Here is a 27,480-nt window from a genome sequence, read left to right on the forward strand (position 1 = left end):
TCTTGGTGCAGAGCAGGTTACCTGCTGGTAGAGCTGGCAGGATTTTTAGGCAAAGTCAGGTGGTTCCCTGGATCCCTAATTAAACCAATGCACCATAGGAGAATAATCTGTGTATTTTGGCAAATCATCAGCAAACTCATCCATGCACTTTGAAGGAGTCCCCAGCCTTGCAGAGTTTGTTAGTATCTGCTCTGCAAAAGGCAGATCATTTCATCAGAACACAACTCCTGAACTCCTGAACCATAAAGCATCGGGTCCTTCCTGAGGCAGCTCCATGGGTTGCTCCTCACGCCTGGGTGAGCGCTGCTGCCCCGGGCTCCTGGGCACACACCCCGGCTGGGCATTTCACAGCTTCCACCTCGGGCACCATCAGTGTCAAACAGCTCTGACCCAGCACCAGAGGCCATCAGGGGCACATCTGACCCTTTGCAGAGGGCACAAACCAAGAGTCATCTGGTTTTGCAGCCACCACAGTTTGCTGACCCATCCAAGCTGATTAGCCCGCTCTTTGATCACCCAGCATCCTTACACAACCACTGCTGCAGAAACTACTGATGGCTACGTGCTCCCAGGCAGAGCTGGGACCATGTGTGGATCTCCGCCAGAGCAATCCTGGAGAAGCTGGAGAGCATCAGCTCCTTCCCTGTGGGATGGCAGAGCTCCTGGCAAGTCATTGTCGGAGCCCAGCCCGAGATGCAGCTCATTCATCAGCTCATAATTATCTGCAGCAAAGCCTCGGTGCCTGGTGGGCATCCAGTGATTGTCTATTTCTGTAAGAAATGTCTGGTTTGAATTACAGGATAGGAACCAGAAATGTCATGGTGGATACTGAGCACAAACTTCTGTAATCTGACCCTCCCAAAAGCATTTCCCTCTCACTTTATTTTTCTGTGGTCCCGCTTCAAACACCACTGTTCTCTTCGATTTTCATCACCTTCTTTATGCTTTTGAAGATCCCAAATGAGCATTTCTGACATTCCCAAAGCTTTATCTTAATCCCACAGGAATAACATTACATCAATTCCTCTGGTGGATGTACTATGGTCCCACAGAAAGTAATGCAGCAAAATCACCCTTTCTAGTCCTTACAAGGCATTTCCTCATTTCCTCAGAGAGGAACTCTCTTTTTTTCCTGAAATCTTTATTGAGCATCACAAGGAAAAAAGAAGAATGAAAGCACACAAGACATGTGAAACTTAAAGGTCAAACTGTGATCCCACATTTGGAAAACATCTATCATTCTGCTCAAAACCACATACACCAGGCACTTTTAGAAGAGCTTGGCAATGTACATTTTGAACCAGAGATAGGAATCTCACTTTTTCTATGCAAATATGAGTCTGAGTCCTGATTTACCTTCTCTGGTGTCAGAGTCAGTAGGTGTTACCAAGTCCAAGTTAGCTGCTTCTGATCAAAATGAAAAACATTCCCCAGCAGATGTGTTGGCAAGGCACGAGGTAAACGGGCCTCGTGTTACGGGCCTCTATCTCATCTTCGACTGTAACATTGGCTTTAGAAAGGTCATAGACTTTGTTTTCTGACTTCATGACTAATTTATTTTTTTTAGTTCCTCCCGCAGGCTCTTGGAACTTCTCATTCCTGCACATAAACCACTGCTGTGAGAAGTTTCTCTAAACACTGTAAATTACCTTTGCACCAACAGACTCAGTATTTTTCTGAATTAATGTCTCAAGATCACGTTAATAAAATCAACATCATAAAATAATTAAGTAGATGGATTTATCACTTTACTACAAGGGATAGGGGTGTGGTGTCAAAGTAATAAATATGGTGACCTCTTTAAATCTGGTTTGGTAAAAAAAAGCACCCAGAATTTGAAAGCTGATCCTAATCATCCACACTCCATCTCACAAACCACACTGTCACAACTCAGAAGTCCCTGGCTGAAACCTTTGTGGCTAAAGCTCATGTTGGTATTTGGAGTAAAGATAAAAACCATCTTTTAACAGTCCCTACCCTCTACCTTCAGGATGGTACCAAAACCTGTGTGACAGGGCAGCAAGGCACATTCCAGGTACCAATAATGAGCAATGCTCACCTAATTGACACTGGGAATAAAATCCCTGTGAAAATGAGCACAACCTGTAAGAGTTCTGAGAGGGTCTTTCCTGCAGGAACCCCGGAATGCCCAAGCACAACTACAGCTTCCACTGTAGGGTGGCAATCAAGATAATGAACAAAAATAACCTCATGTAGGCCTCTTCAGACACTGTTCACACCAGTCACAGCTACTGGTTTATAATGAACAGTCAAAATGTGGAGTTAACTCACATACATAAATTTAAACTTTCAAACAAGCTGTAATTCAGCCACAGACAGCTGAAGTCCCTCAGATGAATAGAGCTGGACTTACATTTGTTATTTGTGAAACTTCTTAGAGTTAGTTCAAATTTAAAGTGCCCATATTTAAATAAACTGATTTTAAATAATGAGCATTGGAGCTTATGAATTATTTAATTTTCAAAAATCCAGTTGAATTCTACATTATTGAGCTATCCTTGCTGTCTGAAAGAAATGCTTTTTAGTTTAAAAAGCATGATTCTGAAGACATGGAGCACCATTATTTCAATGTATTCAATCATCACTTTCTTTTTAGCAGCTAGAATTAGACATGCTTTCAGGTTTTTATCCAACTGTCAGTTAGAAACCGATGGCATTTCTGCCCTTTCCTCTCATTAGGGACTTGCTGTTCTGTACCTGCAAATCTTCATCCCTCATCAGCCAGAGATACGAGAGCAGAAATCTCATCTATAATAGTAGTATCATGTACATCCTATTAAAGAGGACAGATAACACATTCAGCAGCGCCTCAGGGCCACAATTTCAAAGACATGTGTAGTGCTGAAAGATGCAGGTGAAAGACTCCAGGGACTTTCCAAAGCCCCCAGCTGCATAACTCTCATTGATTTCAGTTATTCAAATGAAAAGTTGTTTAATGTATTTGTTCTGGAGTTGAAGTTTCACTTGAAGGCTGGGGGATACATAATCCCATGAGCTAATTTTTAATACTGATTCTCACTGATTTCAAAGGCAGGTAAATTACTAAATACTCAGATAAATCTGGCCCAGAGTGAGGCATAGTTCTTATTTAGAGTCTATCTCCCTTTGAAATAACAGCAATTAGGCACTTAGCTGCTTTGAGGAGATGGGCTTTAGTATCACAAATATTTTGGCCATATATACATTAAATAAGTATATATAAATATTTTAATATCAGCTCTTTTACAGTAAAGGAATGGAAAAGAATTTAAATATTTGTACCCCTGAAAATTGCTTAATCCTCAAAACTACTTTTAAGAGGGTTATGAAGCAGTGAATTTCAGCACCAGGACTGGGTACCAACAACACCCATTTCAAAATCAATTTACCCTTTAGGGTAAAAAAGCTCTTTAAGATCATGAAGTCCAACCATCAACCCCAGCACTGCCAAGGTCACCACTAAACCACACCACCAAGTGCCACATGCAAATATCTTCTAAACATCTCCAGGGATGGTGACTCCACCACTTCCCTGGGCAGCCTGTTTCAATGCTTAACAATAATGAAGAGATTTTTCCAAATATTCAATCTAAACATCTCCTGGAGCAACTTGAGGCCATGTCCAGATCCCACTGGAGAGCCTTCAGCCCTCCAGCAGATCTACACTCCCATCTGCCTTGGTGTCATGAACTGAGGATTCACTCAATTCCCTAATCCAGATCACTGCTATTGAGCTCTGCTGGACCTGGGGATATCACTTTGGACTGGCCACCAGCTGGATTTGGTTCCATTTACCACCACCCTTTGGATTTGACCACCCAGCCAGATTTTTATCCTCTGATCAGTGCACCCATCCAAGCCATTCAGCTCCATGACATCCATTCTGTGCCCTTCTCCTCCCAGAGCATCCTGCAGTGAAAACCTTTTCTTTCCCAAGCAACAAGGTAATTCTACAGCTTCTAGCCTTGCACTTTTCTAGTATTTCCCAAGCAATTGTACAGGCAGATACAATTACTGGGGGGGGTTGAGATGCTTTCTTGCTGAAATTGAATTACCTTCTATGTTCTTGAGTAACTACAGAACTACAAGATTCCACCCAAATATGTCTCCTCTGTGGAAATGCTCCTGCATGCTATAAATACAAAGTTAATTTGTGCAACGTGTGGGCTCACACTTGGAAATGCAGAGGACTGTGCAGGCCAATATCCTTCCCAGGAAAAAGCACAGCATGACGCGCAATGAAAATGGTGCAAGCGAGGGGCAGCCGAGGGTCTCCAAAGTGAAAACAATGGCATCTTTTCCAAAGGTGACTGAATGTCCCCGTGGTGCTGAGCAGAGAAAAGAGAGGAGGTCAAGAGAAACCAGAGTTTTGTCAGAGGAAATGACTGGAGGATGAAAAAGGAGAGGCATGAGGCCGAGCTCACTGCAGTGGAACGGCTGGCACACTGTCAGACGATACGTGGCTGCAGCCCAACGTGTTAAAAATCCTCTGGCATCCATCACCATTTGTTTGGGAGTGACTTCATTTCCAAACTTTGGGATAAATATTAGCACAGCTATTCAAGATAGCCAGGACACCCAGCCCCTGTTTTTTCTCACTTCATGGCTTTTAGGTGTGGACTGTAACACATCACTTAAGCTGCACAAAACAGATTTTACTGAATTTACAGTCATTGCACTGGGCTTGGAAAAAAAAAATATATTGTTTTGATTGGGTTGGTGGTAGGGTTCCACCCAAGATCCCTGGGAAAAGTTAGTTAAGGACAACTGTTCACGCCATCACACACAAAGAGATCAAGCACAGTGGGAGAAGCAGCCATGCTGCAAGTTGCTTCTGGGAAAGTACTGTCTTGCCCCAGGAGGGACAATTCACCTAAAGTTTATTTCATTTTTGGAACCTCAGAAATTCAACTATTTGATTACCTGTTTTATCTCCAGTAAATATCTTCACTATTATTTTATTTCGTTACCATGCATTCTTGATTTTATGCTTACTACCTCGTTACCATACAAAGCTAATTGATTCTATGCCTTGTTGCTACAGGAAGCTAATTGATTACATCCAGCAGGGTACACACAATCTGATGGTTATGAGAGGATCTCCAATTAGATTTAAAAATACAGCTGGAATTATTTGTCACTCTTTTTCAGTGACCGTGGACCTACACATCTCATCAGAGACACACTGCACACATGTGACCCCTAGCAGCCAGGCACCCCAAGGCCTTTTATAGTGGGCTCATTTTCTAAACAAAAACCCCCCAAAATTCAAAGAGGTAGAAGAGAGGACAATGGAGGAGTCACTGTGAATCTCAAGAAAGGAGAACAAAGCCATGTTCTATACAGAATTACACCTTGCACCCATCCAGCAATGAGGGCAAGAGCTGGAGTTGCCTTGTGGAGAGGAAGGAGAGTTTCTGCATTGTGTTATCCTTGGCACAATCCAGGTCCCCAGCACCATCTGCAGCAATAAACCCCTCCTGCCTCTCTGTGCTGGAGCTGGAAACAGGGCTGGTTACCATCACCACCCCTCTGCTGAAATACAGAGAAAAAAACTCTAGAAACCAGCTGACTTTTGAGAGAAAGAACAGGACAACACTGATGACTGCCAGCAACTTTCCAGTGCCTTTCAAGAGGCCTTGAGGATTTCAAGCAGCTCCTCGAATTTGGGCACAAGGCATGGGACACATCCTCAGTCCCCAAAAGACATGTTTCTACCTCAGAGCTCTCAACAGAACAATTGCTGCCTGTGCCAAGAGCTGCTGTGCCCTGTGGGGATGGTTACACAGGCTGCACTTTCTAAACCACTTGCAGAGACAGGCTGCTGAAGAGTTGTTATTTCTTGCAATTTGTGTCTTGGTTTGGTTTACTAAAATTAGGAAAAAGTATATTCCAGAGCTGGAACATTTATGGCTTCTTTACCATTACTGTATATTTTAATTCTTAAAAATAGATTTAAGTGACATGATAAGTAAAGAGTCCTGTTTAATCTATTTTGGCCTGTTTGCCACATTCCTGGTTTGGCCTGTTTGACTTGTTAATTTAGAGATGCATAAAACCATCTGTTTCACTGTAGACTTTGTTTTAAGCCTCAGAGGAAACAAACCACACAAATAAATTAAATTCACTATGTCATTTCTGTTAGAATATATGCATTTACAGCCATCAGAGCAGACACCAAGTACTCCATAACTCTAATGTCAGAGCAGGTTTTTAACTATTTACAATGCTGTTATAAAAAGTCATAACTGAATTTATATCACACAAGGGATTTTCTCAAATTGTATTCCACTTCTAATTTAAAATGAAAAACAGTGATATTCTGCACATTGCTAAAAGAACGTAATAAAGAAGGAAAAAAAAACAAGCTTCATAATTAAAAAAATACATCTTGGAAAAACTACATCCCAGACAAATCTACCTTACAGCCTGGATTTCTGCCTCTGTGGTTTGCAAAGTGAAAGGAGTCATCTACAGGCTCATCCTCTTGACACGACTGTAAACTTCAGCAGTCAGACTCCATTTGTCAAAAACAGAGCAGACCTACAATTTTTTTACTCAACACTATTTTACTAAGAATACACATTCACTGAGGCCAAAGCTTTTTCAGAAGTGTCTTTTTGAGAAAAAGACTCCTGTTCCAGACGAGAAAGAGAATGAAGAAAGTCATCCCCAAATGAGTTGCCAATGAGGGGGACTACCACTGACTTCTATTTCTTTGGCAAAATAACAAAATATATTTGGATTTTTATCTGTACTACGGATGGTTTTTCAAGTCTTCATTCTTTTCCAAAAAATAGTGTCCTGGCTTACTGTCTGGGGTATTAGAGGGCTGCTGCATTGATATTTAGATATAAAAAGTGATTCTTTCAAACATAATATTCCCTAGTGTCTCCTTTCATTGCTCCTACACTATATAGTCTATTACACAGACTATGGTTATGAAGATTAAATATTTAACTAAGGAAACCTAAAGATGTCAGTCATGGAGTAAATACTAAATCAATTTAAGAAGGCTCAGAGTTACACTGCATAACATTTTACTGCAGTGTGAACAAGGAGCAGGGAGGTGGCCTGGGACCTAAAGTGGCTGCTGAGAAATCAAAGAATTCAGCAGAGTAGTTTTAAAAATGTAAAAGCCAGTTGTAATTTCTGTTAGAACCTTATTTGAAGACAGCTCTCCAAACCATGTTCCTCAGCAGGAAGCTTAGCTTAAGGGAATATACGGCTGAAACATAATGACTTCCAAAAACCTGAGCCTCTGACCTTGTGTCCCACCCACCAAAGCACATAAGAAGGACTTTGAACATTTTAACAGTCCCACACTCAGCTTCTGTCTTGGCTCCTTTCTCTTTTTTCTTTTTTTTTTTTGCTTTTCCCCGATTGGATTTTTCTGAAAGTGGCCTGGATTTCCCTCCTAGAGTTATTTTATCTCCTGCCACGAACAAAATCTGTTACGTCTTATTCAAATGGCTTGCCCAACCTACATTCCCAGGCCTTTCAGAGCCTTCCCACAGGGCAGCGAGCGGGGCTGTACTCACAATGTTCATCAAGGTCAGCAGGTACTTCTGAACGTGTTCTTTCCCATGGAACTGCACCACTGAGTCATCCACGCCCAGGAGCACCTCGATGTTGTAGTCGTCCTCGGCGGCGTGCCGGCGGCGGCGCTGCCTCCAGCCCTGCACCTGCCCCTCAGCGAGGCCCACGGCGCTGCCCAGAGGGTCCAGGACAGTGAGGTTGGAGCCTGGGAGCAAACACACAAAGAGTTACCAGCCAGGAGAGGTTCAGGTTTCAGCTCAGGTTCATTTGAAGTAGCAGCATTTGTTGTGTTCTGAGCGTTGTGTAACAGCGTTGGTTTCATGAAATGTCAGTTAAAAACTGCCTAAATGAGAGAGAAATATGACCAAAATATTTTTATCTTACAAAGTAAAAGCAATACTTTCTACAAAGTAATACTGCATAGACCCCAAAGAGCAGCAGGTCATACCAATGTCTTGATGAGAAGAACAGAGCTGTTTGAGTAAAATACTTGTTGCTTAAAAGTACTTCTAACTGAAATGCATGTCCAGGGATCCTATGCTACCCAGTGTAGTCTCTATTTAGAACAATTAGAAATCTGATCTTACTGCCCACAGATTCCTATTTCCAGGTAAGTGCAGTTGCCAGTACAGCCTTTTGCCATCCACTCAGGTACCACCAAACCAGTCGCCCCAGCCTCAACCCTTTAGCTCCTTTCTGAGTTACACACATGCAATCCCACAGTAGTGACATGGATCCTATTTATCATCACAGGTCAACACCACATTTTAGATACGAGATTAATAAATTTATAGCTACGTCCACAAATTTTTTAACAGCTTTTCATCCTTCATTCCAAATTTTCCATGTCACTTTGCATTACTGCATGTCACAGGCCAGCCCACCAGGCACAACAGTTGTGTCCTTCATAACTAATGATTTCTAACAGTTCCTGTGATATGAAAAGCATGTTCCCTGACAGGATGGACATGCTTAATGTGGCACTTATCAACTAAAAATTAACATGAAAATATGGAATCTTGACATTTCATTCTACAGAATAACAATGATTATCATTCATATCATTGTTAGCATTTGCATTATAAGAGACTGGAATCACCACTGAGAACCTCTTGATTTTAGGAAATGTCAGGAAAGACTCTGAGAGGTCAGCAAAAGTGCAGAGAGGGCTGTGGGTTGAGTAAAGGTCCCAATGCTTCATTCACAGAAATATAATGGGAAGCAAAGGAGGAAGCCCAAGCCATCACCTTCAAACCAGAAATGAGAAACAGCTCTTGGAAACGTTACAAAAGTGGATTCTCCATTTCCACTTATTGAAGTTTTCACATCAAAAGTGGCTGCTTGGGAAGGGAATGAGTCACCAGATCACTGGGCTCATTACAAGAACATCTGTGCTCTTGCCTGAACCTTGCTGCCTCAGGCTGCTGTGTCAGCAGGTCCTGGGCAATGTGCAGCCTGAGCAGAGTGCCCTCAACTCCCCACTGAGGTGACAACAACACACCAACCTGCACACCCTGTGGCTGCCAGGAGGGACACACACCAGGCATCCCCAGTCCCCATGGAGCACACAGGTTACCAACCAGAGAGGCTGTGCCTTGTGTGCTGAGAAGCTGCTCTCTGCTCTCCTTGAAGAGACCTCCAGGCAAAGGACAGCCCTGAAAGACACAGCTTCCTGCCAGATTCCAGCAAGCTTCAAGGACACGCTTGTCCTGGGAGCCACAGCTGCAGGATCTCCTCTGCACTGCACTGGCAGAGCTGCCCTTGCTCAGAGCACAGAGAGAAGGTGCCATGTGGTGGTCCAGCACCCCCATGGAGCCCCAGTGTCCTTCTCCCCAAGCAGCAGCATTTGATGTAGCTAACAAGCACAACCACCACATTCTCATTGCCAGCCTCAGGGCTCCCAGCAGCTTCTGCTCCTGGGGCCACAACTTTTACAATTATTCCAGTCAGAATCCATGATTCAGCATGAGAATTCATTCCTCATGCAGACCCAGCTGTCACTCCCAGGTGTACCATGGAGGGTGAATGAGCCTGGCCTGGCAGCACTGGAGGCAGCTCCATCAGGCTCCAGCCCTGCCTGCTGGATTTCTCCACAGGAAAACTTCCGTGTTAAAATTTCCTTGCTAGTGCTCAGGAGTAATGACCAAGCCATCACTATGGGATCATGGGGCAATCATATATTCATGATCTATAAGACAAATCATAGTTACTGTAAAATATGACCATAAATCTTAAAAGCTCTATAGAAAAGTAAGCCTAGGCTGGCAGGGGCTGCAGGTCATGTCTTCTCTCTGCTCTGCATAAAAAGCTAAAGCAATCAGCAGCAAGGCAAGGCTATCAGAGCTGCTACTGCAGAACAACAGTGCTGGGCAGGGGGAGAGCCTGAACCATGCACTGAGATTGTGAACAGCAAGCTCTGCTGCTGGGGGGCTGTTATTTGGGTGGGTGATTGGCTGTCAAGGCATCTTGAGCTTTTGTGCTTTTATTTCTCTCCCTTATGTGTCAAACTAACTCCTGACACAGTACCTTTATTCCTGCTGTGAGTAAATCAGCCAGAGGCAAAATGTGATCCTACCATCCTGCAGCAAAAACTGCCTGTCCTCCCTCTTTGCTGCTCACTTCATCACTGTCACACTGTAGTCCCTACAGTCCTGCCAACTCCTGAGAAAAGTTATCAGGAGGTTCCCTGGAAGTCATCTCCCTCCCACTAGGTGCCAACCAACCACTTTACATTTTCTTGGGAGCAAAAAAATTCCACATATACACAATTCCTTCACCCCTCAGCTGTTCCCCTCAGGACAACACACCCAGTGTTGGGTACTGGCACCTCTGAGGCACCAACCCCATGTGCTTCCCAGCAGAGGGAAAGCCACACTGGCTCCAGCTGGTGCTGGAACCATCCCAAGACCAGAAACACAGCTCAAAACATTCACAACAGTAGCTGCAAAGATCTCTGGTTCATATCCCAACTTCCCACCCAGGGCTCCTTCCCAGAGGCTGTCCCTGGGCAGGCAGGGATGCCTCCACACACGCCTGACCACAAACCCCACTGAGCCCTCCTCCAGGGCTGCTCTGCCTCCCAGGCTCCTGGATGATCAATTGCTGGATTTGCTGGACCATGTGATGCTATTCCCATGTTGGATTTGCTCCTAAATGACAGTTACATCCAAGTGAAATTAATACCCATATCTTAGCAAAGAGGAAGAGAAACAAAGCTGCATATGTAGTAAATGAAATATTTGTGGTGTTTTGGCATCTTAACTTTCCTTAGTGAATGTCAGCAACTTTGCTGTATCATTGTACTGCTAACAATATGCTAGAAAAGCTCAAGAGAAAGCACAAAGAACTAAATAAGACACCAAATTCGTCCTTCATGTTTTCCACATTACATTCCTTCTGATCACCCCTGCACTTTGCACAGTAACACCACAAAAGTAGTCTCAAACTGCACTGTTTTACTAAATCATCCCAAGACCTCTCCCTCAGATGTCAAGTTTTGGCAACTTTTGCCAAATCAGCCACTAATCACTGGTGCCAACTTTGTTTTCAATCTCCCAAGATGAGACACTTGGCACTTGCAGAACCTCACACCAGCCTGTGTTGAAACCCTCTTGCTCTTGCTAGGAAAAATTCACATTTGTGAAAATTAATCACTCACAGAGAAGCTTCTATTTCTCTCTTTTGCTGCTCATTCAGAATAAATAAAATGTCAGCAGCACTCTAACAGTTCAACAAAATTCCCTCAAAACCCCTATTTTTTTTCCTAAAGCCAGCTACAAACTTCACAATACTTAAAAAAAACCAAAAAACCCTCAAATACTTCAGTAATTTTCTCCTACCACTGCAGACCATCTTCCAGGGAAGGAATAAAATGTGCCCAAGTTGTCAAATAGTGTTGCCTTTGCACATCTTCAGAAGAATTCCCCATCTGCAACAGTTTGGGATGACACCACCTTATTTTCTGGGAATTTTCGCCTTGCTCATGAATGTTTGATATCACGTTCTTTATGGAAACCCAATTACATGACATCTCCTGATTCTGCCTCACCCATCATGGCAGGCAAAGCTCAAACAGATGCTCTGAGTTACTGAAGCATGAACACAGTGCTGCCATAAAAACTCCCTCTCCCTGTGTTTTCTGTCACTCCCTTTAGGACATCCACCAAACCCACAGTTGCTGGCTCATGCTCTTGTTTGGTTTTTTTCATGACCTCTTTCAAAAAGGCTCAGGAAATTACAGCTGCACCTTATGAAACAACTGGACTTTACCAGCCTTAGGGTTCCCCAATCTCACAGCAGCAATATTGTGCTAATAAAGCAGTTTCTAATATTTTATCTCCTCTTTCTGATAGGGAGAAGAGAACTTTTTGGCAAGCCCAGAGCAGAGGCCAGGATGAGCAGCTGGGAGACTGAACTGTGTGTCATGTTCACAGCCATCATCTGCAGCTTGTCAGCACAGCAACGAGCTGGAATTTCATTTCAAACCTGAGTGTGCAGCATTCAGCCCAGGCAGCCACCATTGAAATGCAGCTGGTTTGCTTTTGTGGACACTTCATCTGTCAGCGTGGGAGCAGACGAACGCCTGAGCCGACTGCTGAGCACCTTCTCTGCAGCCACACGAGGATCAGCACTGCTGAGCTGCTGCTTTGCCACTCATCTCCATTCCTGGGACACATTGCTGAAGGAGCCCCCAACTCCCCATTCCGTGCTGCAAACCAGCAGTTTTGTGTTGTTGTTTTCATGTTTTTCACCCCGGTGACTCAGGCAGATGTGGAGCACAGCTGGAGCCTGCTCTGCTGGGGTGGCAAACACATCTGTGACAGCACAGGGGCTTGGGGCACCCAGCCCTGCTCAGCTGCACCACAGCTTGGTGGCAGTGCCACTCCAAGCCTGGGACTGCAATCCCAGCCCAGGCACGAGCCCATCCATCCCTCTGTGCTGCAGATGCAGGAGGAACAGGCTCACAGAAGCAGGCAGGGTGGACTTGCTTTAGCTCTCAGCTTCCCACTGCTCAAGTACATCTGCACCTCTGGAAAAGCACCAAACCCTGCTGACAGCTTGACAGAAAACTGCTCTTTTGGGAATTGCACCTTCAATCATGAGCCATCCTTCTGCAGCGCTCCCTGCCACTTGGATCCTGGGGCCTTCTCTTGTGTCAATGCTCTGTGATCAACTGACTCCCTAATTAGCCTCCAATAAGCCTGTTCATGCATTTTACCAAAACCCTCATTTGCCTTCCATGGTAAATTAAAGCCCAGCCCATGGAGGCTGGAGTCAACAATGAACAGTCATCAACCTTGGATTTTATTCCCTAGTGATTTATTCTCCCATTTTTAAGTTCCTCCATTTGGGGTTTTGTTTTTCATTACAGTTGCACACAACCATGTTGTGTTATGGTCATTTCTTAATCAATAGTTTCTCAGATTTTTTATTTCTTTAAAAACTTATTTCTGGTGGTTTTACAGCCATGCTCACCTTCCTCTGCTCCCTGCTTTGTTTTCCAAATGTCCTCTACTTGTCTTTCTTCTCCCCCCCTAACCATCCTGCTCAGCTACATTGGTGTTTCATAATTTATAAATCCCTCTCCCATACTGCAGTCTGAATTTGGACCCTTCTGCTATAGATCACTCATAAGAAAACTGGGTAAAGGCAGCAGGGAATTAAAATGGGAGAGAGCTTCTGTGAGGTGAAAGCAAATTGAAAACGGCCTAAACAAGAGGAAATCCATGGAGTGAACTTGGTACATGATAACCAAGTCAGCCCTGTTTAAAAGGCATCTCCAGGAGGACACTGCCTCAACGCAGTTTTAACTTGGAGCTCAATTTTTGTGGGATTCTTGTGATTTCTTGAATCACAGGTTAACAATGGCTGCTACTTGGTGAATCCTTAACCAAGAGCAACCACTGCAGCAGAATTCTCTTGAGGAGTGGGATCAAATTCCTCTTCTCACACATTTTTACACAAACCAAAAGTAAGAGCACACCAGTAAACAAAAGACTGGGTATGCACCACGCATCCTCTCCAACTTCGCAAATTGTTGTCCTGCCCTGATGTGCAAAGAAGCAGCATTTAAAAGGAAGATTTTAGGCTGTGTTCTTTGCTGACCATATGATCTCATTACAAGCTCCCTGCCTCTGAGTTATGGCAATGCTGTTTCTGGTCAAATCACATTTTGGCAAGAGCCTGCTCCACCTTTCATCTGGCCAGGGGGAGTTTGCCGTGGCTGTTGGGGTAAGTTGGGCTGGGCTCTGCAAAAATAGGTCTCAGACTCCAGCTGCATAAGGCCAGCAGATAGAGCAGCTGAATTCCTGCTGGAATGATCTGGTCCTGCACTAGAAATCAGGAGTTTCAAGTATTTAGCAGTATTTTATACAGACAGCAATTGTAAATTCCTTGGGGCAGAGCAATTGTCCCCCCTTTGCAGAGTGAATGCACATTCTTGCAAACACACAGGCAAAAGCAATGTTCTTTTTTTCCTTGTCACTTTTGCAACAGCACAGTGACTTTGAAACTTGGGACATGATCAAGTGCCTTCCTGAATCATAAAATCATAAAATTGTTTGGGTTGGAAGGGACCTTAAAGCTCATCCCATTCTATCCCCCTGCCATGGGCAGGGACACCTTCCACTGTCCCAGGTTGGTCCAAGCCCTGTCCAATGTCCAACCTGGCCTTGGACACTTCCAGGCTGCACTGGGCACCCTGTGCCAGGATCTCACCACCCACAGGGAAGAATTTTTTCTCAATATGCAATCTAAACCTAGATCAGAGAATCAGGATTATAAAAAAAACAAAGATGAACCCACCAAAGTTAAAAGAAAAAAAAAAAAAAAAGTCTTTCCAAAGGATAAACCAATTAGTGCAGTGAAAATGGCCAGGTGGACACAGTAGCAAGTGGACAAGCCAGAGGCACAAAGAATATCCACAGTTAGGTGTTGCCAGGGAGATTTTTTTCTGGCTTATCACAAGAGAAAAGATATCACAATACTAAAAAGAGAAGTTGAATACTAAATTGATCTCATCAGGGCCAGAGTCACACAAAGAGTAACACAAAGATAAGAGATAATTGCACTGTTAGAAGATTAAATGAGAGCAAGGTAATAGAATACCCCAGGCTAAAGTTTTTTTTTCCAAATGGTGAAACATAGTGCGTTAAAATTTTAACTTTCGTCTTACAACATAATAGTCAAAAAGAGGAAATGAAAGAAATGGCAAACCAGCCAGGAAACCAGTCTGTGTGACCTGGTTGAAATGGAGCTCTCTGGGATCCAAATACAAAATTTTTCCAACAGCAAAACTTTGGAAAATTTTCAGCTATCAGCCTTACTAATGCAAACACAGGCTTCACAGTTTAGCACCAAATAATGCAGGAGCAAGAAGTCCAAACTCAGTGCTTAAAAGTGAGCTCAAAAAGGGGCAAAGAAAGCTACTCTAGAAAACTAATTTAGAAGCCAACTTTTAAGTTTCACTGACTTAATTGATTGCATCTGAGAAGTGCTATCTGGCAAATATTTTGGCGAGTCATTGTAAGCTGGCCTGTGTTGCAGAGCCTGTGACTTGCAGAACAAGGTGCCTGATTTACCACACCCCAGCCACTCTGAGAGCCCCCATCTGGCCTGGGACAAGGGCTCCATCCCTCCCAAGGCCTGCAGTGCTCCCTGTGCCTGGCAGAGCAGGATTTGCTCTGCATGGATCACAGAGAGCCACAGAGGGAGCTCAGCGTGCTCAGTCTCATTTGCAGCTAATGCATAATTAATTAAACTGCAGATTCAGCCACGTCTCCACACAGGCACTGGGCACAGAGCCACAGCTCCACAGAGTTCTGTGAGCCCCAAAGACCCCACCTGAAGCCCCAAAGGCAAAGGATCAGGAGCTGGCCACAACTCACTTTTCCCAAGCAGGCTTTAACCCAATGTTTATGGGCTGTGTGGCTCCAAGTCTGCCACCAAGATACTCAGATGCCCAATCCATATTCCAAGCATGATTAAATTACAGCAAATTAGCACATTAAGTAAGCTGCCAAGCTGACCCCATGGCTTTGTAGGTGGCATGTCTAACAATCCCACTTGCATTTTTAACAGAATGAATGCCAAGCTGTGCTACAGGACCTGAATAACAACAGATTACATGGGATGGCAGTTGTCTTTCCATAACCCAAGTATTCCCTAAGAAAGGGAAATGAAGTTTAATTACAGTTCAAGAAAATAACATTATAAAACACACAGGTAACGGAAGTCAAATTTCTAGCCAGGGCAGGAAGGTGAGATGAGGGAGAAAAGGCAAAGAAATACATTAAAAAGCCATACATCATTGGAAATATTACTGAAAGATAATGACTGAGGCAAATATGTATCTTTCCTATGCTTTTTAGCCATAACCTCAAGTCTTGTCTTTTGGCAACATTCCAAAGTAGAATTATTCCATCCTTTTAAAAGGCCAGCACTTTTCTCAGTTATAAAGTCTCACAAAATTGTAAATTATACAATTGAATGTTCTCAATGTCAAGTAGAATATAAAACCCATCAGTGTAAACAATGTACAGCAAAAATGACAATGCAAACAGCTCCTGTTTCCTACATAATCATAATGATCTTTTAATTAGACAGAGTAAATATTCTGCTCATTTCACCTTGTGAAGAAAAGCACAGGAAGGAGAAAATCTTCCCAAATTCTAAGGTAAAACAAGTCTCATTTTGCAATATCAGTGAGTTCAACAGACTTCTTGCACATCTCAAAAAAAATTGCCATAAAACAGCAGCATAAAAGAAGGTAAATTGAGTATTACAAAAAGAAGGTAAATTGAGTATTACAAAAAGAAAACCTCATCCAGGCTGAGCAAAAGCAGGACAACACACAATGCCTTGACTACTTGTGCTAGCAGGATTTAACACTGAGAGAGAAAGAGTTATAATTTTACCTATGTTTTGAAAATATCCTTGTTGCTAAATCTGCCTGGACCTTCTGCACCAACAAACTCAGCTGCAATTGATTAGAGAGTGCAGGAAGGACAAAACTCACTTGGAGGATGCAGGAGTTTCTTAAACTTCAAAATGACAGTAAAAACCCCTGAAAGAGAGAATCAGCCTCTGCTCTAGGGAAAGCGCAGGAGGTTTAGTCCCAAGGCAGTTCAAAATCAAGGGCAAAGGCTTCTTTTGTTATTTGTACAAGAGCTCTCAATCTGTCAGGCCCTACAAAAGGCAAACTGTGAAATGCTGCCCTTCTGTTGTGGTGGGTGGGTGGGAGATGGGTCCTGGCAATGACAGCAGAGAAGAGATGCTTTAGACGGGCAGTCCTGTTCATGAGCATGGGCTGGGGCTGGAGAGAGGGGAAAAGAAAGTAGGGAGGAAGGAAAGCAGATGAATGGCTGTGAGGATAACAAAACCCTCTGGGAAAAGGCAGATTTAGAGGCAGAAGCTGTGAGGACACAAATGCAAAAGAAGAAAGCGAAAAGAAGTCACTGTTGGTTTTCCTGCTGCGGTTCCCCACTGGCCCTAGGAAAGCAAAGCCAGGGCTTCCTCCCACATCCCACTCCCCATCCCTGAAAGCTGCGTCCTGGGAAAGCCCCTGAGCTCCAGGGAACACAAGGACAAATGCCAAGGTATGCCAGGCAAACCATCTCCCCAGCACCTGTAGGCAGGGCTTTAATGTTCCTTTCTCAAGATAAATTTAGCATTAATATCTGGGAGCTTTAGAGGGATTAGAACAGGTCAGCATGCATTTATTTCATTTTCTGGCAGGTCCAAAATATTTTTAATTCCTTTCAGGTCAAATGGACTCAAGTACTGAACTTTTTTTAATGTGAACAAACAAAACACTTCAGTTCATCTGAAATCCAGTTTTACTCATTTGATATGAAATCAAGCACTTCAAGTCTCAATGCAGAGAATAATTTAAAATTAGAAAATAACTCAAGGGAAAGAAGGGAGATGGTTTGTTTGGAATGCACTGCCATGAAACCCCTTACATTTTCAGGATTTTTCCTTTTTTATCAAGGTGAAATTCAGTGAAAAATTCCGGATTTTTTATCACTAATAAAAATTTCACCCAACTCAACTCTAAGTGCCAAGATTAAAAGGAATTTCCACTTCCTTTCTCCACCATCTACCCCCCTCCCTCCAAAGGAATGATTATCATTTCAGGACCTCTGTATTTTTGTTGGGCTATTCACATATTATTGATAAACAAGCTGTACTCAGCACTGACTGGCTTGTCCTCTGAATTGGCTTGTAGCCTAATCAAACTCAGGTCATTTTTCTGCTAAATGAGATGTAGTTGGTAAGATGTAGTGCTCCTTGGCAGGCAGCAGACAACTCTCCTATAGGGACAAATCAAACCCACCTCAAAATAAAAGCCTTTCAAGAATTAGGTAGCAAGGAATTTATCTCCTGAATTAAAAATATCATCTTTGTGCAAATAAGGCTTAAAGTGGTCAGAAACTGCATTTGTATTCCCTTTGCAGTGTGCTATAAAATTGCTTTAATAGTAATGAATGCTCTGCTCTTTCTACAGAGAATGAAATGAGACTTTGAAAAGAAAATGCACAATGGGCAGTAAGAAGGGCTGGGAAGCCTCTTATTTATTTATATATATATATATATATATATATATATACAAACATATGTAGATATACACACACACACATATATAGATATACTTACATGTAATAAGGCTAAAATAAGAGAACTATATATTTTAACAAAGGTGGCTGGAGGGTTGATGGATGGACAACTCTCTTGATAGCTAACATTTCTATTAGAAATGTTTTTAAATTAAATCAAATATTAGAAAACCATCAGAAACAACAGAAAATTGAGATATTAAGTTTTTTTAAACTCAAATTCACTTTAAATAGTTTTAACCAAATTGGAAGCTAAGAGGACTAGGCAAGTCAATGGATGTTAGAGAAACAGTGGATGCTGTTAAGGATAAAAGTAGACAGCTGTTCCAAAGCTCCAAGTAGTTTTTGCCTCTGGAACTGGAACAGTATTTAAAGACCATTTAGCCTCCAGCCTGTTACTCTTGCATAGTAAGAAATGGAAATGTTAAAGCCAACACCAAAAAACAAAAATCCTTTCAAATTTCCTTAAAAAGCAGTTGCTAAAGTAACCAAGAAGTTTACTGAGAACAATGCTGACATACATGATAAAGGCTTCCAGTAATTAACACATTCTCTCTGAAACTGGCAAAAACAGAGTCACTCCAGATCTGAGTTCCTGCAATGAATTTTGGGTTTTAGCTGAATGCTGGACTGGTTTAGTTGAACTCTATCACCTGTTTCCACCTAATTAAGAACTGGCTAACCAAGCCACTCCAAGTTTACCTGATTGTAAAGGTACCTGTGGTCAGTTGAACGAAAATCACAGGGGAAAAAAACAGAAATACAAAAAACCTTTCACAAAGCATCAGCTGCAACACCACAGTTTATGTTCCATTTTGGGAATCGAGAGGTAAAAAGATGTCCCTGAGTATATTCATCTTCTTTATTCTTCCAGAAACCTAAATGTTTAGGTAATAGATCATACAAAATCTGATAATACTAATTATTATTGCATTGTGCTAGTAGAAACAATAACGTGGTTCCCTCATTTGAAGTCAGAATAGACTCCATCCACTTGCTGGACAAGAGAATATTATTTCTTCAGTTTCAACATAGAAATCCTTTATATTTTCCCATTACTCCAAAAAGAAAAGTCTACAAAGATAAACAGCAAAGTTAACACTAACTGAACTTACTTTAAAGGAATAAAGTGACATTTGTAGCAAAGGGGAAGGAAGGCTGGAGGGAAAAGTAACATTTTTTGGCAGCTGAAGAAGGCACATGTTGGGTGTCAGGGTCTGTCTCTTGGGATTATTGTTCCCCAAGAGCAACTCCCTGCCTGTCTCCTCAGCAACACAAGCCCCACAAATACAGTCTCCTTCAGTTCACCTATTGTACCTGTTCAACCAGATCTGAGACCACAAAGCAGTGCTGGAAAAAAAAAAAAAAAAAAGAATGTTTTTGAAAAGTCATACAAAACAGCATTTACTTGTCCAACAACAGTGCTACTCAGTTATGAAATAAGACATGAAAGTACCACAGTCAATAACGACTCCTCTTTGCCGTGGTGCCCTGGAAGCCCCCATGAGTCCTCAACAATTACTTTGGGCTTGCAGGACTCTGAATGATCTTGTGCTGCGTGGGAGCTGGACATGTATTTATTGAAGCTGACACTAATCAATACCCATCACTTTCTCACCGGTTTCAACTTTATTAGAAAAATGATAGCAGCAGCTGCTGCTGCCCCAGTGAGCCTCAGAAGAAAGCCGAGGGTTGGTGGCATCCAGCTGCTCTCAGTGGCTGGTTCTCCAGGCTCTTCTAGTGAGCTCCAGGCTGCCTTTCAGTGCAAAGCTTTCCATTCGACCTTTCCCACATTTCTCTTAGGATCAGAGAATTTTAATGTATTACTTTTTCGCTCTTTCGAATCTATTTCTGGCTAAACTTCCCTAAAATTTCTGAAGCATTCGGCAAGGTTTCTTACATTCTGGTTGTAGTCCAAGGTGCCTTGGTTCCAAATACTGCAATGCAGCTGGGCAACTCTTACATTTTGCTGAATAACTGGTTCGCCAAAAAAACAAAGTTGTGATTGTTTTGAAATTCTTTTCAAAAAAAAAGAAATCAATCACAGGGGGTTTTAGGGATTAAAATAAAATAATAGAGTAAGGACCCACATTTCATTTTGGTGAACATTTATTTCACAATGTGAAAGTGCCCAACCAGCTCAGGCTACAGCAGAGAGGAGGATGCAAAATCACGGAATAATTTTGGTTTTGGATGCAAAGAAATTTTAAATGTCATCTAGTCCAACCCCCCTGTGATGGGCAGAGACATCATCAATTAGCTGCTCAAAACCTCATCCAGACTGACCTTGAATTGTTTCTCAGGATGGGGCATCTACCTGGGACAGTCAACCTTGCCAGCACAGGGGTGTTCATCTTCCAGTGACAGGAGCCTTTGGGAATTCAACCAGGAATATGAGGGAGATCCTCAACCCTTCTGGTGAGAGCTTGATTTGGTTTTTTGGTGGTTGTTTTTGGTGGTTTTTTTCGGGTTTTTTTGGGTTTTTTTCAGAGATTGCCTCATTTTAAGTTTTGAGCTTTTAGCCTTGACCTTGACTTCTTGACCATTTGAATGGGAGATTGTTGTCCAACGTCAGCAATGGATCTTAGCCTGGCTAAAAGTCAGAAAATACCAATTCTGAGCAACCAGCTTGTGGAGGAAGAGGAGAGCGGAGGAACCCACACCAAATAAACCCAACTGCAATGAAAGCAATTACAATATGTAAAAAGGGGAACAAAGCAGTTTGTGAAGGGAAAAATCTTTAAAAGTTTTTGGGGTTTTTTTCTTCACAAAGTGAGAGTGTCAAACTGTGGTATGAAATCAGGGCAGCAACCACTGCCCATTGCATGGGTTTTAGCTGTCTCTTCCCAAAGGTCAGCTCAGCAGCAAGGTTTTTATGTCTGGGGGAGATAAATATTCTTGGAAAATTCCACTAAAGTTATGGTTTAAAAATTCATCTGGAAAGCCAAGCAATGCCGTAGGAGACAAAAGAGAACACCAGTATTTGGATCACCTAAAGTACAAGGAAAGTCAGCAAAGAACAAATTGTCTGAAGCATTAACCTGCCAGGATTATATCTTAACGTCACAAATTTCAGATCCATTTGAAGTCTCACAACAGAGAAACTAAAGCCACTGATTGAACTTCCCTGTGAAAAGATTTTTAAAAACCCAAAACCTATAGAGTGCAGCATGTGGCCTTGCCTATATGTCCTGAATTCACCCAGGGAAACCAACTCCTCTTGCAGAACCCCTCAGTTGCCATTAGTCAGGGAAAACAGAGGGTAAAATAAAAGTACTTTCTCATCCAGCTGCAAAAGCAGCTCTTGTCTCTTTGTTTCCCAGCCTTCCACACGTGGATATAGCTCAATCCAGACATCACTTACAGCAATCAACCTCAGCAAGGCCAAAACATGCCCAGGGGCCTGTGAGCCACATCCTGCCCTGCTGGTGTCAGCACTTAACTTCAACAGGGACAAGTTTCCACCTTCTCCCTCCTTGCAACTCAGAATAACCTCCAGAAAACCACCCCCTTCCCCAAAGGCAAGTCATGGCAAAACCCCAACAGGTTCTGTAGATAACTATCTGAGCAAGGAAAGGTTCATGCCAAAAAGCATGTGGGAGAGGGAAGAAGGGTTGTTTAGGTTTGGAGAGAAGATTGCTTTGTTTGGCAGATACTTGTAGAGCATGATCATGGAGCCAGAGGGTTTTGGGAAGAGGCATTTTAATGCCATTTTAATGTGCTTTCAAGTGCTGGACCACTGATGGAAACACTGGTGAAGAACTGCAAGAAGCAAGGCTGGCAGAGCCAAGCTGAGCCATTTGATGTACGTGGGACCACCAAGCTCAGCTGGCACCAGCAAAGCCTTCCTCCAGCCCCTGCCTTCCTGACACACCTTGGAATAGTGCCCATGTAAGCAATACCAGCTCCCAGCTTTTGAAGTTTCCCCAGATTTATGGATGCATGGGAGAGCAAGAGGCCAAGACAAGAATAGACACCCCAGGAGCTTCCAGTGCTTCCCCTTGGCACCTTGTGAGAGAAGGGAAAGAGGCTGGGAAGGCACATCCAGGGGCTGAACTTGGGCCAGGGCAGGTAAAGCAGGGCCAGCACTTTCACCAGGCTCTGAACTCTGCCCCTGCCAGACCTGCTCCCACTGGAAATCCTGCAGGGCAGAGAGTGCCCCTCACCAGAGCTGGGATTTCCAGCCCAGGTTGGACATCCTGTATAATTCTCATGTAAAGCAGCTGATAGCAACAGGCCCTCTTCTCCCTGGGGCCAAATGCTTTCCAAAACTTCTGTAAATCTCTTAACGTGAAGCTACAACAGCTCCATAATTATGGATGTAGCAGAAGGAACAGACAAGCTGAATTAGGCTTCCAATTGCATGTCTAATTTATGTACAACTGCGGCAATTATAGATGCAAATTAAATAAATGTGCAGAAAATGGGTTTTATTAGCCATAACTAAAACCCAATAAAACTCAGTAACTCATGCACATCTCTGTACTGAATATGCCTCTTCAGAATGTCAATTGGAAATGTGAGAAAAGACCAGGATTTTCTATTTCCTAATCTGAACAAAAAGAAAAAAAGTATGAACTGTCAGATCATGTCTTTCTACCACAACAAAACAAACAGGAGACCTAATTGGCAATTTCAGAGCAACACATTGTTTTACAGCCAGCAGTTCTATGCAGCTTTTAAACACATTATTTATACTCAATCTTTCATGCCTGACATGGCTGAGAAAAGTCTCATCTAATAAAACCATATGCTAAATGGAACTCAGTTGCACAAGAGGCCTGTTCTGACTGCCTGGCAGGCTGGGATTTAAAAGTTTAAACTCTAAGCTGAGTTCTTCTGCTTGACTTTGCAGCCTTTCTGAGATTTGGGAAGGTGGGGACTTCTTAGCATCACATCAACTGGGTCCAAGGCTGTGAAAAGCCTCTCTGGATGATTTAATGCTGAAACCTCTCAAATCTTCTGTCATTCAGACTTAGCATGAGAGCTGTCATGTCCAAGGAGCCAGCGCTTACCTGTCAATTTGTTTAAAAGCAATAAAAAAATTGTTCCCATTAAATCAAGGTTAATCTTCCTGCACAGTTCTTACACAATTCCCTGCTATGTGTGATTAAACAATATATATATAACACAAACACCTGGACAAAAGTTTATATATATCACAGTGTGTCTGCACTGTTTGTTTGCATCATTCCTTGTTTTGCAGAGGACAGGGGATTTTTCTGCCTGGTTGCATTGCACACATGGAAGTTGGTAACTGGGAATGACCATTGGCCTCACCTCAGGATGCCAGGGGGGCTCCAGTACCCCTGCAGGTCAGAGCAGACCATCAATGCACAGCCAGGATCTCCCCCTGGAGCAGAGGTAATTCCCACACCCATCCATCCTTCCCCATCTGGCTGTAGGCAGAGGCTTAGGAAGGCTCTGTTCTCCCAGGACACACAATCCAGGTGGGGTGGCATTGCGAGGTCCCTTCCCCAGGGCACTCTGGCAGCCACAGGCGGGGCCAGGAGGAGGCACAAACACCCAGCTCCTGTCAGGGATGGGCAGCAGACACCAGGAATGGAGCAGGCAGAGTGCCATGGTCCCTTGGTCCCCTTGTCCCCAGATTCCACTGAAGGTGGCTTCCACGGGCACCCTCCTCTCCCACAGACATCCATGGGCACTCCCCACATCCTCAGCTGTCCCACTCCATGATGGAGCACTTCCAACACAACATCCTCTCCAGTGCACACAGCAACACAGGTGGCATTTAGCACAGAAGATCAGCAGGAGCACTGGTTATTCCTACACCACTTCCCAAGGGACCTGGTCCTGGATTCAGTGTCCTACCAGTCATGAGCCTCTCCTGCCAGGCCACACCATGGACACTCATTCTGGATGCAGAAACTTCAACATTTAAATACACCACAAGCACTGACTTCCCCTTATCTCTTGTGGCAGTTATATCCTCAAACAACTCCAGCAAATTACTTAAACATGACTTCCCTTGCCTGAATGTCTGCCAGGTAGTCTTAATTAAACTGTGTGTTCCCACATACACTCTCCACAACACCCTAAGGGAGGTTTCCAAGATTTCCTCATTTTGTGTATTCCCTTGAATCATCTATCATTAAACAGCAATAATGATAAGCAAAATGAAAAAGACAAGAATAGTTTTGTATCTGCAGAAAGATAATGCACCAAAAATAACTAACTAGAAACCAGTTATTAGAGGGGTCACCGTGCCTCTCCCAAACACAGATCCTGAGATGCTGAGCACTTCCCTACAGCTACTGAAGAATAAACTTTTCAAACCTCATGGTGATGAACACAGAGTAAAATCCATGTAGAGGTTCAGATCAGGTCTTACCATAAGGATAATCTAAGTTGCTGAAAGAGAAGAAGGATTTTTCTTATAATTCAAATAGGAGAAGAATTTACATGGAATCATCTTCAGCTTTCTTAACCAAGAGATTCATATCTAACACATTATCATTTGATAATTAATTTTTTATGCTGCAGTTCTAGATGCAGATGTTACAGATTCCACTAAAAACTTTAAAAACCCCAACCCTCAGTGAGCCCACTGCTCTCCCAAACCTTGTCCCTCCTCTTAAATCAATGTTAGATCTGCAGGAGCATCCTGAGGCCACCAACTGCAAACAGCTCTGCAACAGAGCAGAGGGCAGGCAGGGCTCAGCACAGCCAGCCTCGGCACTCCAAGCAAACACCTTCTCTTCTGGAAATGGAGATTTCATAACCCTGGGAACAGCCAAAGGACAGAGAATGAACCACACTCTCCAAACCTCCAGCTGACAGTCACATCAGTGGGGCTGTAGCACAGCAGGAGCAGCACCCTGGGCCCCAGGAGCCTGTGACACTGTGTGACATCCAGAGAAGGTGAGTAAGGTAATGTAAGGCACAGGTTTACTAATCCTGTCGAGAAAAAAAATCAGTTTAAGCAGATTTAGGATTTACACTTATCCCATGCCTGATTTAAAAAGATATTTTAAGGTATCATGCATTTGTTTCTGGATGTATTTTGTAGCTGACCCATTTCCCTTCATAATTAATTGGGGTCTTATTTTACTCCAGGATCAAGATAGGGAAAAATGACCTGGGTTGCATCCGGACTGACGTAACAAGGTTGCTTAAATTCTGGGTACAAGGTTGTTTTGCTGATGAGTGGAGGAGGAAAGAAATCACCTTGATTTTGTGACCTAAGCTTGACTTCACATAGGTCAGTGCTCAAAGAAATGCTCTATTTCCAACAGTGCAGTGAAATCTGGCAGCATTTCACAGCAATGCATATGGAAGTCCACAATGTCATCCCTGCAAAGTCATCTTTCAAAGTCACCCACAGGTGCACCATGCCACCAAAAATTCCTCCACTGCAACCTAGACCAGGTTATGTCAGGCACATAAAAACAAAGCTGGGATTTTTCAGTAGAAAGTGAATATTTTGAAAAAATTAAAAATAATAGTAAAAACAACTCCCAACAACCTTTTAATCAAAACCAATATTTTAAGAAGTCAAGAAACTACCTACTCTTACACCTGCTGCTGCTGGTCAATTGGCTGAGCACACTGATATAAAGTGCAGGGTTAGGATGCTGGGAAAGGAGATGAAGCAAATGATGGAGAAATGGGAGGAGGAGAGTTACCCACATCAGCAAATTTTGCCTTCTTAAAATAGATGAAAAAAACAGGGGATAAGGAGCAAAAGATCTAAGAAGAGGACAGTTACAGTCATTCACAGTGCTCTAGCGAGCAGGAAGCTCTGTGTGAGATAAATGACTCCTACCACAGGAAATACACAGGTACATCCATTTCTGATTTGGACCTTGCATGTGCAGCTGGTGTGAAACCACAGCCAGGAGTGGCTCTTGACAGCCGTGGTTTGTGGGCTGTGCTTCCACAGGGGCAGGATGCAGACGCTGCAACCAGCAGACCTGCTGGGATCTGCCTGCCAGACATCGTTGTCTTGCATTGCATACAGTGCATCTGTGTTAAAATTTAATGAAGACCTGGGTACAGCTATCAATAAGGATGGACAAAAGTGAGTCCTGTGTGCAGGAGGTCTCTGTGCAGCTGAGGAGAAGAGTCACTTTCAGGCTTGCAGGCACAACACCACACATGGGGACTTTGCTAGTGCAGCATCCCCAAGAGTCAGCACATCACCAGATGCCATCGATCCGTGCCAGGTTATGCAAGGTCTAGAGCACACTGCCTACAGAAACTTGACAAAGTAGAGATCCCTTTAGTACTTAACCTGAGATTTTGCTAAGATTCGCTTAATCTGTGCTCCTAAAGTACATTTTAAAAAGCAAAATTAATCAATAACTCCACCATTAAATTGCATTACTTTGCATAAGTAATTTGGGACAATACATTAAGTAAATGAATGAATAATCCTTGAAATCTACATTCAGTAGGACAACAGCTTTAATAGCAAATCTCTGCTGGAAGGAAAACTAGCTATTCAGATTACTAAATTTACAAGGCAATTTAGGAAAAAAAAATCAGTTTCATATTGGAAGCAAGTAGATTAACTTTAACAGACACCAGCATAGCAATTTATAGTTATTACAATTTTTTTGACAACATAAATCTCCAATTTCAGCAGCCAGAGTAGGTGAAGCTTTAAGAACAAAGAGCTCATTGATTCAGTATGTCTGTGCAGTTTAATTCTGAGAAATCGATCATTGTGCATTTCCTCCAACACTTTTTTTTTTGTAGCATCCTCCTAAAATATTTATTATTATTGCTTATTGCTAAAATAGAAACGGTGATTCCACCACTCACAGCCCTAGTAAATCATAGTTTAATGCTGCATGGCTGCCCTGCTTACATAAAGGGATAGCTCAGTTTATTATGAAAAAATTTGTTATTAAATGTTTCTCAGTTGTGTTTATAATCGTGGCTATTATTTTAAGAAATCTGTTTTCTTTGACTATATTTCCCTCGCCCCACCTATGTCATGTCAAGATCTTGGAATCACCTCTAAGGAAAGGGGTCACTTTTGGTTTATGAAGTATCCCTAGGCAAAAGCCAGAAGCTATAAACATGAATTTTTCATTATATTAATTGTCCTAGTTTAACTATGCTACATGACTCTTCAAGATAACCGATACAGAATTTTAATTGTGTGTGAAATATTCAGTCTTCATAAGCCTCCTTCCTAACCTTTTTTATACTGGAGGGAGCCTCTGCCAACAAACACTGCCTCTTAGCTAATGCTCAACTTTCTCTGTAATTCACTTTCCTGACCTTTTATTTTGACATTTTCACCTCATATATTAATTTCTGCCTCCACTGAATACTGCAGCATTATAATTACTTA

General features: G+C 42.8%; 1 protein-coding gene across 1 annotated transcript in view; it reads right to left on the minus strand.

The window, feature by feature from the left end:
* ADAMTS2 (ADAM metallopeptidase with thrombospondin type 1 motif 2) overlaps positions 1–27,480 on the minus strand; it is a 174,334-nt gene that overhangs the window by 52,683 nt on the left and 94,171 nt on the right. The window contains exon 4 of the mRNA XM_058815035.1: positions 7,542–7,744. Coding sequence (XP_058671018.1) covers positions 7,542–7,744 — 203 coding nt within the window. The remainder of the gene's footprint in view (positions 1–7,541; positions 7,745–27,480) is intronic.

This window comes from Ammospiza caudacuta, chromosome 16 (assembly GCF_027887145.1).
Source record: "Ammospiza caudacuta isolate bAmmCau1 chromosome 16, bAmmCau1.pri, whole genome shotgun sequence".
In the NCBI taxonomy this organism is placed as follows: Eukaryota; Metazoa; Chordata; class Aves; order Passeriformes; family Passerellidae; genus Ammospiza; species Ammospiza caudacuta.